General features: G+C 35.1%; 2 protein-coding genes across 2 annotated transcripts; one reads left to right on the top strand and one right to left on the bottom strand.

Annotated features, from left to right (window-relative positions):
- The first annotated feature begins 3,392 nt into the window (after positions 1-3,392).
- On the top strand, positions 3,393-8,851 carry LOC123538993 (dnaJ homolog subfamily C member 22-like). The gene is made up of 6 exons (XM_045323437.2): positions 3,393-3,550; positions 4,313-4,450; positions 5,317-5,427; positions 6,894-7,204; positions 7,551-7,730; positions 8,237-8,851. The coding sequence occupies exons 1-6, from the start codon at positions 3,415-3,417 to the stop codon at positions 8,693-8,695; spliced, it is 1,335 nt and encodes a 444-aa protein (XP_045179372.2). The 5' UTR covers positions 3,393-3,414; the 3' UTR covers positions 8,696-8,851.
- Positions 8,697-14,207, bottom strand: LOC123538992 (uncharacterized). Its single transcript, XM_045323436.2, has 4 exons — positions 13,580-14,207; positions 11,475-11,717; positions 10,262-10,723; positions 8,697-9,728 (listed from the first exon to the last, which is right to left on the bottom strand). The coding sequence occupies exons 1-4, from the start codon at positions 13,818-13,820 to the stop codon at positions 8,941-8,943; spliced, it is 1,734 nt and encodes a 577-aa protein (XP_045179371.2). The 5' UTR covers positions 13,821-14,207; the 3' UTR covers positions 8,697-8,940.
- Between the last annotated feature and the right edge of the window lie 290 nt (positions 14,208-14,497).

The following is a 14,497-nucleotide window of genomic DNA, read 5'->3' as shown; positions in this document are numbered from 1 at the left end:
GGAAGATAAATAGCCAGTATCACGGAGTTTTGGCAAATTATCTTTGTTAAGCAAGGCATGCTGGCTGGAAGTTTTATTTCTAGAATGACTCTTGAAACAGTTACTACATAAATAATCACCACAATGTAAACAATATCCCGCTGCCTCCACATTGTCACGAGTTGCTTTGCACGGATCACATGTCTTGACAGAATTCTTCGGCATATTGTCTTTGTCCAGTAAAGCGTGATACATTGACGTTCTACTAATACTATGAGCTCTATAACAGTTAGCACAGAGATACTCATCACAGTCAACACAAAATCCTTTTGCCTCAGCGTGCTCACCTGCAGTACTGCAAGGGTCACAGTTGTACTCAAAATACTCTTCAGACTTTCTGCAGACAGGCGAGTCGTTGTTGCGTTTATTTCCTACCGACTCTTTTTTAGAATCTGTAATCTCAGACATACGAGAGCTACCCGTTCCCATTTTTCCTGTACCTTGTTCAATTACTGATGTTTGCAGAATCCTGAAATTTCACAGGTATATGCCATGATTTCTTGCTCAAAATCCACACACAGTATTATGTATTGCTCTTGTGTCAAGCTTTACTTACTACCATCCTCTGGTTTAAAATTCCGTAACCTGGTGCGATTTCATTCAATTAGATTAAAAAACATTTTGAAATTTCGTAGATATAATTTGTTTATATAAAAGTTAAACTACATGTTCGTCTTTTACTTTTAATTCTGATCAATAAATACAACTGATTTAAAATGTTTGGAATACTCCACAATACAAAAATGTATATGTATTGTAATGCTTCACTTTGTGATAATAAAAGAAATATCTAACATATTTCATTGACTAGCTTTGATTTCAATACGCGTTTCTTATTTAAATATCGATAACATCTGCAAATAGAAGGTTTGTTTAAAACCTGCACGACATTCATTTAATCATTAGATTTTGATACCATTTTTAAACCAATAATTTAAATATCATTTTCAAATAGTTTCCTGTTCAAAACTTAACACGGAGGTCGATTTTTCAAGGGGCCGTCTCAAAACACTCTTACGCAAAGATAATTTGTGATACTATTGCGTTGCATTATCTAAAAATATGTAATAATATGAGCCGTGCCATGAGAAAACCAACATAGTGGGTTGGCGACCAGCATGGATTCTGGTCAGGATCCATGCTGTTCGCTTTTAAAGCCTATTGGAATTAGAGAAACTGTTAGCGAACAGCATGGATCCTGACCAGACTGCGCGGATGCGCAGGCTGGTCTGGATCCATGCTGGTCGCAAGCCCACTGTGTTGGTTTTCTCATGGCGCGGCTCATATATTCCTATTTTAATTTAGTTTGTTTCACATACCTTTTAACTTCTCTGTAGCTCTTGTACTAATGGCATACGTGTAATCCAAGTCATACAATTGTCCCTTACCATGCTGGACACGACTGATTTCTCTTTGTGGCCAGTGAAGTCTGATCATGATCTGCACTGTTCGCTATTCAGCCAGTATTTTTTTTGTATGCACCTCTTCTAACAGTTAATGATACTGTTCAAATCGAAGATGGACAAGTTCATTTTAGATAAACAGAAAAAGGGCTAATGGATTAAACATGTTTACTTTAAGCAATACATGATTAGTTTTCACGAAGGACGGAATCTCGCAAGGTCGAGTGGCAAAAATCTTAATCAAATTGTATTTGAACAAATTCTATTAAACAAATACGATCTGTACGAGTAATATGAATAAAAATTCAAATCTAGCTGGAAGAATCTAAAAAAAATCCCTAAGGTAAATGCAGCGAAACTTTTCACTAATGAAAAGCAGCGGAAACTTTTGAGAAAATATTCCCTTATAGTACTATGACAAGTATATATTATTTAGTTACATTCTTTTCTTTAGCATAAATAGATTTAAAACGAAAGAAGACTGAAAAGACAGTAAAATATAGAACAATTACTGAATAGGATCCTAGTACTAAACATAGTAACTTGAATATTCAATTATCATCAATTACTAATTAATTTTTTCTAGAGCTTCTAGTACTTTTCAAATGAAATATATATATATGTTTTTTTTTTTTTTTTTGAATTAATCTGATTTATTTATTTGGTCCAAGAAGCTGCGGCTGTCTTCGGGCAACATATTAAGCCAATAGCATGAATACTATGTGTTTAGATAGAGTTTGATTATTGTTTTGTTCACCGTTTTCAAGAAAGCTAAATTAACTATGCGTGCTGAACTCTTCTATCGACTTCCGTGTGACCATTTACCGGCCAGTGAGATAAGCGGAATTTACGAATCATAAAAGACGGAAACATTTCATTAATTGTGTTTTTTCCTATGATTCGCGCATTTTTCGAAGACATTATTATATCGATATTATCTTCTTATAACAGTGAACACACGTACAACTTTATAATGGTTATTTATTCGAATAACACGCCATAACCACCCCACACCCACACAGTAACATTTAACTGATTTCGCGTTAATCAGTCCTAGAACTATTTTCTTAATGTTAGGCGCGAAGCAATTATTGACTTGGGTACGGCGCCGTAATGGTAACTGTTAATTTCCTGTAAAATACGTAATCCCCGTATTGGCCGTAAGCGATACTGGTACGAAAAACCATGTGTTTGTTTGAGCTACGTAACGACCGGAGAATTCGAAAAGTACGCAAGTACATTGTCAAGTATCATCACGGGTTCACTACTTTATGAAGATAGTGCTCGATATACGTCAGTATCTTGTGATATATGTAGTTTCATATTGTTCATTTGTCTGGTTTTCCATACCGAAAAGAATGAAATGACAGTACACAGTCAGATTGCTTGTGTCCAACGAATTTAGATAGTGACCAAACAAAATTCGGCCGCATTTTTTTTGGCACTCAGTATCAAAACTCGGTACTCTCAGTACCAAAACTCGGTACTTATTTCAGTTCTAGTATCAAAGCGCCAGTACTATTTTGTGGTAAAACATAGCTATTATTGTGATTAATTGCATGCTGTCACTTGCTGTGTTTCCAACGTAACTTCTTGTTAATTTCCTTTTTCATTATTTTTTTAAAAGAATTATTTGGTAAAACGCTTATAAACTCATAATAGCCTGGTTGATAAAATGTACAAAATGTATGCATTCGGGAAAACTATATTATAAATTAAATATTCAATAAACAATATAAACCATTTTAACTGTCATTTGTTGACAAATCAAACCAGACGGCGTGCTAAAAGTTTTAAAAAGTCCCCAGGGCATTGCAAAATTTTATATGTCGCTTCCTTGTTTTATGAAAACTATCAAACACATACTGAACATGTGATTTGTATATTTAACAGTTTTAAAGTTTAAGTTTTTTTTGTAATTTATATTTTTGCAATTAAACGTTAGAAAAAAATAAAGAAAAAATAGAAAAAAATGGCAAATTTGACAGTTACGTATATTTTGTGGTTCTGCGGAGGAATATTTGGATTACATCATTTATATCTGAACCGGCCACAACATTGTTTTATTTGGTTTGTCACCTGGGGTGGAATGGTGATCGGATGGCTTTGTAAGTTTAAATATTGCTTTTTTATTTCATTTCAAAGTAACGCTGTTTTGTTTTTTTTTTATTTAAAAAAAATCACCCATTATTTTCAAAGTATATAAACAACACATCCATATTTTGTATGGTTTACATAATAAAATAAAACCCACCATTTTTTATATTCCGTATAGCTTATGGTAGCTGTAGAGCAATGAAAACAACTCTTTATCATTTTGCTTAATACACATATACTTAAATATAAAAGAGCTGTCTCCTGAACGCACAGCGTTATATAAATTACTTTTGTTATAGCTTTTGTCCGCTTAAGGCAGTTATCATAAGCAATATTTTTTTTTTTGAATCAGGGACTCTAATGTAAAAAATCGGGTGCTTTTATTTCTAAAAAACACACCTACAACTAAAGGTGTTCACTGGATACAGCTATCAGACAGGATATTAATGTTTTCATTCTGAGGCTTATTTACTTATTTCTTTTACAAAAAGTCTTCTTGAAAAAGCCACATATATTAACGTCTTCGGATAATATGATCTTGACCGTAGTGGGTACATCAATACAGTCGACACAACATTTCAGAACTGTTTTGTTTTATGTTTGTTTTGTAATATAGAAATAAAATTATTTAATAAGTTCCAATCAAAGCGTTGCTCGAACAAGTTTAATGTTTACCTGTAGGTATTTAAAAACAAATAGATAGAACAACGAACCTTAATTAATAAAATCAGTGTATTACACAAAGTAAAAATATAGGTTATATTGTATTTCAGCGGAAGTAACACAACTGAAGGACTATGTCGAGGAAGCGAACGAGGGCAAAGATTATAAAGAACGAATGAAAGTGATAAAAACGCATAAACCGAAGCCGGGCTTCAGTCTAGTCGTGCTAGGAGGCCAGCTTATGATAGGTATGTCGTGTTTGAAACCTCTAGCTCTTGTCTAATAAACACAGCCACACTTGTGTTAATGAGTCAGCATGTGGCTGCATAAGACAAGTTGAAATTAGATCAAAAAGTCAATTCGAGAAGTCAGCTTAACTTCATACTATCATTGAAATTCTGTTTACCATGGAATGGATTTTCTGTAATGATAAACTACACTGACGAGATATGAAAACGCAACAAACATATACCTGTACCTGAATATATATTTTACTTCTAAAAGCATCAGCTTGAAATGTTCAACACAAACGCATCGCGATGTGTTAATTTTACGGTCTTTTGTGGTGATTAAATTTGGAACACAATGGGTAAAGAGTATTTGCTGAACATGTCAATGTGATGCTTTTTGTAGAAAAATATATCCAGGCATAATTTTTGTTGCGTTTTCATATCTCGTCAGTATATTTAATTAATTTCTGTACCCGAATTTATGTTTGAAAGAGCTAGGTGCTTTATGTCAGTGAGATCTCTGTGACTAACCCTTTGCCGGTAAATGGTCCAATATATAAATTTAATGAAGCATTACATTAAAAAATCACCTGTATGATTTCATCTTTAAAAACAAAAATTGGATACCTAAAGTTACATAAAGTATTTCATTTGATAAAAATAACTTTCAAGTGGACACCTTGTTTTACTATATAACTTCGTAGTGTAAACTGACCGAATAGTAGTTGAACAGAAAACTACGACGAGAATTTAAAGAAAGACCCGCTATTTCTTATTGCACAACTATTAGTTCATTGTGCATTTGTCTCCCTTAGATCATATTCAACGTTAATATACAGGATCTCTAATAAAATATTCAATGTTCTATCATTATGATATTTCAGGCCATCAGCTTGGCGGTCTGATGATAAATGCCGTACCAGAGTACTACACGGTAGAGACATGGTACGGACCGTACCTTTCACATATCCTTGCAGCCGTTGGAGCATCTGTTGGTAAGCAGAATTCAAAGATTCTTCTTCTTTTAACAGATCATCAATTAACTTCAGATATGCAGCTCATGTATAAAGAAATCTTCTACTTTTTGAAGGTAGGGGACTAGTAATGCCGCTCGGCAGTTTACGTGTTCATACTCCGGATGGGAGTTCGGCATTCTTCATCTTTCAACGGAAAGTTGTGTGCGCGTTCAGCAACGGTTCCATCGGGAGAGACGGAGTACGTAATATTCCGGAAATTGTCGAGTGTCATTACGTCTGTTACCTAACATCAAACTACTCTAAAATACGGAGGTCTTATTTTCATAACCCGTGAAAATAGAAATGGTTGAAAATATCAAGCTAGCTTCTGTTACAAAGTTTTTTTGAATGGTCTGTCAGATTTCCTACAGTGAACAATATTATTTAGTAGTAACAATCATATTTAAAGGAAAGTATACTGTAGTGATCATTGTCTTAAGAGAAAGACATTTACATGAACAGTTAATATCATTTTAATCGTGGTTATATCATATATGTTTCCAATTTATGGTAGTTCTCTAACGGCTCAAAATGACAATAACAATAACAGATGACCTGTGCCATTATTTATTTGAAAATAAATATCATTACATGGTATATTCTAGTTCATAACCTGTATTCACACATCAAAAAGTTGGCATCTTATTTTACCACGTTTTTAGAGACTTACCATTCATAACATTGCACTGTACACGACATTTCTTTTGTTTTATACTTCAAACTGTCCGTACTTCAGTTATAATAAAGAATAAATCATAAATACATTTGTAAAAAAAGACAAATAAATACATTTTGGAAAATAGGTATCATATTTTGATTGCATAATCCGTTTTGGCATTAATCAACCCAGAATAATGACTTTTCGACAATTTAATGTTTTCTCAATAACAACAAAATTAAGGTGGTGGACCGGTACTGGATTTGGCAATTTTCGTGTGATTTCGTAGTATCGTCTGCTACCTCTTCATTCTTCGGCAGCCCGCCCGCTTAGCTAAGTAGGTAAGAGCGTTGGTCTACGGATCTCGGGGTCGCGAGTTCGATCCTTGGGCGGGACGTATGTTCTCCGTGACTATTTGATAAACGACATTGTGTCTGAAATCATTAGTCCTCCATCTCTATTTCATGTGGGGAAGTTGGCAGTTACTTGCGGAGAACAGGTTTGTACTGGTACAGAATCCTGGAATACTGGTTAGGTTAACTGCCCGCCGTTACATGACTAAAATACTGTTGAAACACGGCGTTAAACACAAAACAAACAAACAAACAAACAAATCATTCTTCGGTTGTAAATGTACCTTCAATGAATAATGGCTTCGGCAATAGCCGGAAATTGCCGAAATCGTATACGGAGAAAACGTAATTGAACGGAAATAACACGCTGTCATTTCGGCTTTACAACATGTACCTTGATTCATAATTATAACACCTTTTATGTTTTCTTTCAGGAGTTCATCTAGCGTCGAATATAGGACCACAAGAAGCCCCTTTATTACAGCCCCTTTTAGCTGCTGTAGCAACATTTCCAACGGCGTTCGTCCTGTACAATAGGAGAACTTTATATACTTTGTTGTGTGTTGTCGTAGCCTCGTATGTCAGTTCCGAATATTCCCGATGGGTCACGAAGAAAAAACCGAATGGTTTCATTGGTAATTTGAAAACATGCGCATGCGTCGGACTGGGACTTATGCTATATGGTGGGCTATGGACATCAAATATGTACCACAACATGCAAGTTAACACACTAAATGGAACCAGGGTAAACAATCTTTAATATCTACTACTTTATAAATATAGGCCGTCATTTGTATAACAGAGTCAAAGGCAGAGGTTATCGCTGAGTTGCAATTGTCACATTTTTTGTCAGCATTGCTTTATAGTTTTATCTGGATATACATGTACAAATCAGTAAGAAGTTTTTTTTTCCAAATAAGAATGTTAAAATAACGAGAGATTCTTAAATTTTTGTAAACAAAGCTGTTATCATAAAACCATCGTAGATATAAGTATAATATTATTACTAGATTCATTTTGAAAAATGCGCAAGATTTGAAAATACCTTTGAAATCCTCTGATTCTATTCTAACATTACATTTTCACTTTAGATATATTTACGTGAAGCAGTGTACAATTTCGCCAAGACCCAGCCGTGGGACGAAGCGAGAGAGGTCGTACAGGACCTCATACCCTGTTTGAAAATGTACAGTATGGAGACGTGCCAGTACCAGATACTCAGCAGGCTCACCGAATTGTCCGACCCCCAGAGGGACGCTTGGGCATTTAGCGTAAGTTTACTGACACTCTGTCAAAAATTTATATAAAAAGTGCGGAATGTTTGTAAGAATGGTTTTACCGCAAGGAAGATGTTTTTACAAAATTTAATGCAAATTTATTAACTTTTGGTGATCAGCTTTTACATTTTGAATATGCTATTCAACAGGTGTATTGCTTTATTGCATAAAGTTATTTACAGAGACTAAATAGTTTGTGGAAAAGTCTAATCTTAAACTAAATTTTATTCAATGACAAGCTAATGAACATTATGTACAATTGTTTAAAAACACGGTTTCGTTAAATGCCATGCATTTATAAACTTGCCGAAAGAATCTAGTAAGATTTAAAGAAATTGCTTCGAATTGGAGATTAATTACAAATAAACTAATAAAGAATAATAAATATAGATAAACTATTGAGGTATTTGTCCTTGAACCTTATAAGACATGAAGTTTCATTTTATATCACGAAATGCTTTTACTGATATTCATTCTATATTTCATATATTTGTTTACAGGTCCTAGGTTTTGAGCGATATCCAACTCAGAAACAGGTAAACTCACATTGTCGTAAAATTTCGAGCAAATGGCATCCAGACCGCTTTACGAGAGCTAATAAAACCGAAAAAGAAGCTGCAGAAAAGAAGTTTATAGACATACAGAAAGCTTGCGGAATGTTAAGTAAACTGAAAAGCCGAAGAGAAAGAAAAAACACATGGTCAGACGGTGGCGACCATTCCGAAACTATATTCACAGGAACTAGTGACGTAAACACAGAATATGATGACGTTGGTACACAAAATAATGGCGCTGACTATACAGATGATTATGATTATGAAGATGATAATGAAGATGATTACGAATATGACAGAGATATAGATGAAAGTGATATTGATGTCGATCATAACGAAGACGTTAAGGAAAGAACAGATAGTTTATCGGAAGAATCAAAATGCGACAGTGACGGAGAGATGTAGCGAAAATTTAAGCTAATTCCAAAGTTTAAGTGACACACATACAATAAAATTCCTATATATTATTTAATTATTTATTTTATATTGTAACAACTAACTTTGTGTGTGAATATAGTGTGGTTTATTTGTTATTTATTAAAAGAATTGATGTTCCATTTATATTCTGTACATTATTTTTGTATAAATTATCTTTTACACGGAAACACTTTCTGAGGTAGATCCTCTTTTCCATAATGATAATTTCATATTCATTGATATCTATAAACTGAAAGACAGCCTTTCTTCCCTCCGCATAGAGATACAATCAACCGTTCAGACTTTCTGCTAAACGCTGTAGAATGTGGTTTTCGCCCTTCTTTACCTGGCATAGGGATGATTGTTTCTAAGCCACGCCCATCTAGATGGACTCGACTGACCCCGTGCAGATTCCATGTACATACATAAATGTATCCTTTATGTCCAACAGTCACTCCTTTATAATAACCATGTACATCAGTGTCTTTGCATTTAAATTTTACTTCCCCTGTGACAGCATCAAGGCCAACAACTCCATGGTTATAATCTGAAACAAAAACTGTCCGGAATCTAGGATCAACAACAATATACAGAGGGTATCTTAAATCTGCTATACCTGGCCTTATTCTCTTCCTAACCTCTCCATTCAATGAAACGATTTGAATTTCACGATCACTTGAAAATCCGGAAGTGACGTATAGTTCGTGATTGTAGCACGTGATTCCAGAACATTCTATTTCCAGCGGAACTTTCTTTCTGAGGATCAGCGTCTTTCCTAATTCAATAAATTGCAAACTACGTTCCGTAGGAATCGTCACAACGATTTGCTGAATTTTGATAGGCGTTACGTCACGTGGTGGAGCCGTCAGTTTCATTACCGAAACTGGTTTTAAGGCAGGGTTAAAGAACTTGACGTTTTTATTGGCTTCGTCAACAAGAACAACGTTGTCGTCTGCCATAAATGTACATCCGGTTACAAATGGCGTCTCTGTGTCGGTATCTAAGTGTACAGACACTTCTCCTGGAAGTTAAAGAGAAGGTTATTATTATATCAATCCCCTGTATTGATTATAGCAAATAATCCAGGTCAAGGCCTAGAGGCTTGAGAGGTCAAAGGCGGTCATGTTTAGTTGTTTGGTATGTCAATATTTTAGCATTAAATGGTTTCAAACCCCTTAGAATATGTACCAGTGCGAAGCAAGTACAAAATAGCATTCTTCTACATTTGTGTAATCTTGTCTACAGTATTTAACATTACCGTAAGCTGGGCTTTGGCGAAACATGAATGTCTTTATTTTTATGGTATTGCCATTAATAATGTGACACTACACCGATCGGGCTTACCTGCTATTACAATTCAGTCCATATACTTTACCAATTGGAAAATTGAATATATTTGTTTTTATAGCTACCTCTATACTAAGGCAGCCTGTAAGCGGAGACCACTTAGCTATAAAGTCCAGTTGTTTCAAATCCGATGTTTCCAGTTTAATAAATAGTGTGTAAAAACAACTTGCGAATAAAACTGCCGCTTAAATGTCAAAAATATCTTACCAACATGAATCGGTTTCCTAGTTTTGATTTTTGGATTGCTATCTATTTCTTGTATAGATGATTCTATATTTGGCAGGCTAAGTCGAGTTCTCCCCCTTTCTGATCGGTCGCCTGTACTTCTTTCGCTCGATTGTAAACTTGCGACGCTTGCTCTACGTTCCGTTGGCTTCGATTCGGCAACCGGAACTAGTTCTTTCGCAGACTGGTCAGCCTTCATTTCTCCAAAGTCTTTCAAAGATAGGAAGAATTTTGCGATGGTGTTATTTGGCACGAAAGATAAGAATACCTTCTTCGGTGCTGCGGCTATGGTTTTGAGTTGCTCTTCATATTTGTTTATGACCAGTTTGGACTTCTTCAAGGCAACAAATAAATTTTCTTCGTCTGGTCCGAGATAAGTACGGTCAAGATCTTTGCTGTAGTTATCCAGCGTTGTCATTGCTGTCTTACACAACTGTTTGTGCTCTGTAATTATAAAATTTACATGTATAAAACTTTTAAACTTTTTTTTCAAATTCTAAATTTACGATCATGGGTAACAGACGTTGATGTCGGAAATGAGACAGAGCTTATCAAAATGCGAAGACAATTATAACATCACCTATGATATGAGTTAAATCATATATCTTTTTTTTTTATTTTCGTATGGGCGCGCAAAAGTGGCCATTTTACTTGAAGCGTGTTTGCATACTGGCGCCCTTCAAACTCGCTAACACGCCAGCAGACCGGCACGCCAGAAAGATAAGGTATTTGGCGTATTGCTGCGCTACTTTGCCATTCTGCCGAGTTGGCATGTTAGCACCCTTCAAAAGCGCCAAGGCGCCTCCGTTGCCGAGTGGTTAAGGTCACGGACTTCAAATCAGGCTCCTCATCGATGTATGGTCGAGCCTAACTCGGGGCGTTGAATTCATTATGTGAGGAAGTCATCCAGCTGGCTAACGGAAGGTCAGTGATTCTACCCAGGTGCCTGCCTGTGATTAAATAATGCACGGAGGGGCATCTAGGGTCTTCATCCACCATCAAAGCTGGAAAGTCGCCAATTGTGTCGGTGCGACGTTAAATCCATCAAAATAAATAAATTGAAAAGCGGCAACACGCCACATTAAAATGGTAGAAATCAGCCGCCATACTTTTTGATTTGAAGGAGCAAATATTTATATTATGGGCATGTTTAAAAATGAATGTATTTATCAAAGTAAGAGAAGGGAGTTTTTACCTCTAACAACATCTCGTCTTCTTGTTGTGTAGTTGTCTTTCTTTGCCATCACGGCGTTTTCGAGACGATCTAACATGGCGTTCAGATCACTTCTGAAGCTTTTCACAGCGCGTATGAATTCTTTTTCTTGTTCTGCTAGGTTAGTTAGGATGTTAGACTGTTCTTTGTGCATCTTTTCGTACTTGTTAATCAACTTTTTTATCCCCGCCTCAATTAGAGTGCATTCTCTACCGCCACGGATCCCTGAGAAACAAATATATACGTATATATATTTTATGACATACTATGACAGTTAAATTTAAATAGCATTTATCATTACTTCCCCTGTGGTATACAGTTATTGGCCGACTGTTGAATAACAATGCCTATAACTATTCCATGAAACACATGCTGATACATTTTAAAGAAAACACCGTTCACCACTTGATATTGAATAGAATGGAGTTAAAAAGATAAATTTAGAGTAATGTCTATATTAACAGACTTCCTGTAAGCGTATAGTTATATAATATTGCGAAAACTAGAAGTTGTACGTTTTTTTTTCTCGAGCCGACTTTTACAAATTGTATTTTAAGGCAAAATTTGTAGCAAAACGTTATGTGATTTTTTTCCCGTTCTGACGTTACAATCTCGTCTCTGGCATCTTAAGCGACAATCTAATTCCGCTGAATTTTGTACCATTAAGTCGTATTTTCTGCATGCAAAGTGACAATTATTTTGTATTTTTCATTTATATGACATTCAGAGCGCAGGAAAGGAAAAATGCCGAGAGCACTAGGAACTGGGCGATGTACGAAAAGTGACGCCAAGGAACATGTTTATGACAAAATAGCAGAAAATTAAAACAATATGGCGACAAAATAAAATCGGAACTCTATCGCATATATCCTGTTTTTTTTTTTTTTTATACAGCATAACTTTTAGGACGAAATTCGGCAAGAAAAATTAGGGCGCATTTTACCTTAAGCTAAAAACCAGTTTATTTTTAAGATGTGAATACATAAATGTGTAAATGAATGAATGAATGAATGAATAAATAACGTTGATAAATGCCAAAATGATTAGAATTGACGGTTTACTAGACAATTCATGTCACAATCAGATATACATCTGTACATAATTCATTATAAAAGAACACAATACAAGATAATTCACTTTTGAATTTTTAGAGACATTTTAAAATTTGATATTTACATTATTCAGCAATATCAAATCAGTTAGACTAAAATTCTAAAATCTTTTGGGAAAAGAATTTAGTCCCTAGATTAAAAGGGCTCCCTATCTAATAACCAGGTACACAACAAGAGCTGCCTAATGACAGCGCGATCGACTCTCTGAATTCCTTCACAAAATATTAGTTAATATACACATGTTTTTGCCGAAATTTTCTACATTGAAAGAAAAAATGGGGCATAAGTTTGTAGTCTGTACGCCAGAGACATGGAACCTGTTCTGAAATGGTCATATCACAATGCCGAAGATTTATAACGAGCCTGAAAGCGTTCAGTACAAAAGTACCAATAATCTGCTTACTCTAACAAAATGTCTATAATAAAAGGAGCAAAATGTAGACAAATTGATGGTACATTTAATGTCATGAAAGATACAGACTAATAAGCAGTCGTATGTATCTGCAAAAGCGCATATAAACACAGAAACAGATAAACATACAGAAACCATAGACAGACAAACAGACAGAAACCACAGACAGATAAACAGACAGAAACAACAGACAGACAAACAGACAGAAATCACAGACAGATGAACAGACAGAAACTATACACACAGACAAACAAACATAAACCTCAGACAGATAAAGAGACGGAAACCACAGACAGATAAACAGACGGAAACTACAGACAGATAGATAGATAGAAAACACAGACAACCAAACGCACAGAAACCATAGTTAGACAAATGGACAAAAACAGTATATATACAAACTGACAGACACTACATACAGACAGGTTGACAGAAACCACATGCAGACAAACGGACGGAAGCTAAAGACAAACAAACGGACGAAAGCCACATACAAACGGACGGAAGCCACAGACAGACAAACGGACGGACAGGGACCATAGATAGAAAGACAAAAATGATACCTTTAGATGCCTCATCTAAACTTAACACGGAGTTACATCGATTATGGATGGTCATAGAGCAGACATCACACAACAGCTGATCGTGGTCCAGGCAATAACGGGAGACAACTTCTTCATGATCCAAACAGCGTGTCGGCCATTTGGCCAAGAATTTGGCGGTAGAATCCGCCCCTCTGTCCGGGGGTTGTATAGTCGTCAAGCGTTGTTCTGTGCGTGAGGACAACTTAATACGCGCCGCCATTTTGTTATATTTGTATTTAATCTTGTTAATATAATTTATATCAACAAATATCCTAATATTTACACTTTAGTTACTTTGAAACTTATGTCACAAATCAAAATGAAAACTTAGTCTATCAAATAACTAAGTGCATTTTTAAAGTTTATAAAGAACGTACTTTTTGAATGGTTCCATTCGTGAGTTCAGATTGTTAAATTTCATTCAAACACATTATCCAGTTTCTAATATTGAACACCACCCTTCAATCAAAATAAAACGCTTTATACTGGGTCAAACTTTCAAACTTGTATGAATGCAGGGGTCGGACAAATATGAATTTACAATTGTATCTAATTTCACTCTTCCAACAAAAACAAAGAGAGCAACCACACGTGAAAATAGTACAGATACCAACTCGCCGCCTTTCATTGAAACAAATAATTTAATACGCTATAGTGAAACCTGTGTACTAAAATAGTGTTTAATAAATTACATTCAAAATATTGCGGTCTAAAAACCTTGTTTAAAAAAATCAGAGCATAAATTTTGAACCCAATTATTGGATAAATATTTTTTTGTAATATTTTACATAGAAGATATTACATGAGTATCTTTTCATATTGAGTTTAAATTGAATAAAATAATAAAAAGGGAGGCTCTGTCGAGCATTTTATCAATTTTATTCAACGAGTTTAATA

Source organism: Mercenaria mercenaria, chromosome 18 (genome assembly GCF_021730395.1).
Source record: "Mercenaria mercenaria strain notata chromosome 18, MADL_Memer_1, whole genome shotgun sequence".
Lineage (NCBI taxonomy): Eukaryota > Metazoa > Mollusca > Bivalvia > Venerida > Veneridae > Mercenaria > Mercenaria mercenaria.
This window is presented reverse-complemented; position numbering and strand designations above follow the sequence as displayed.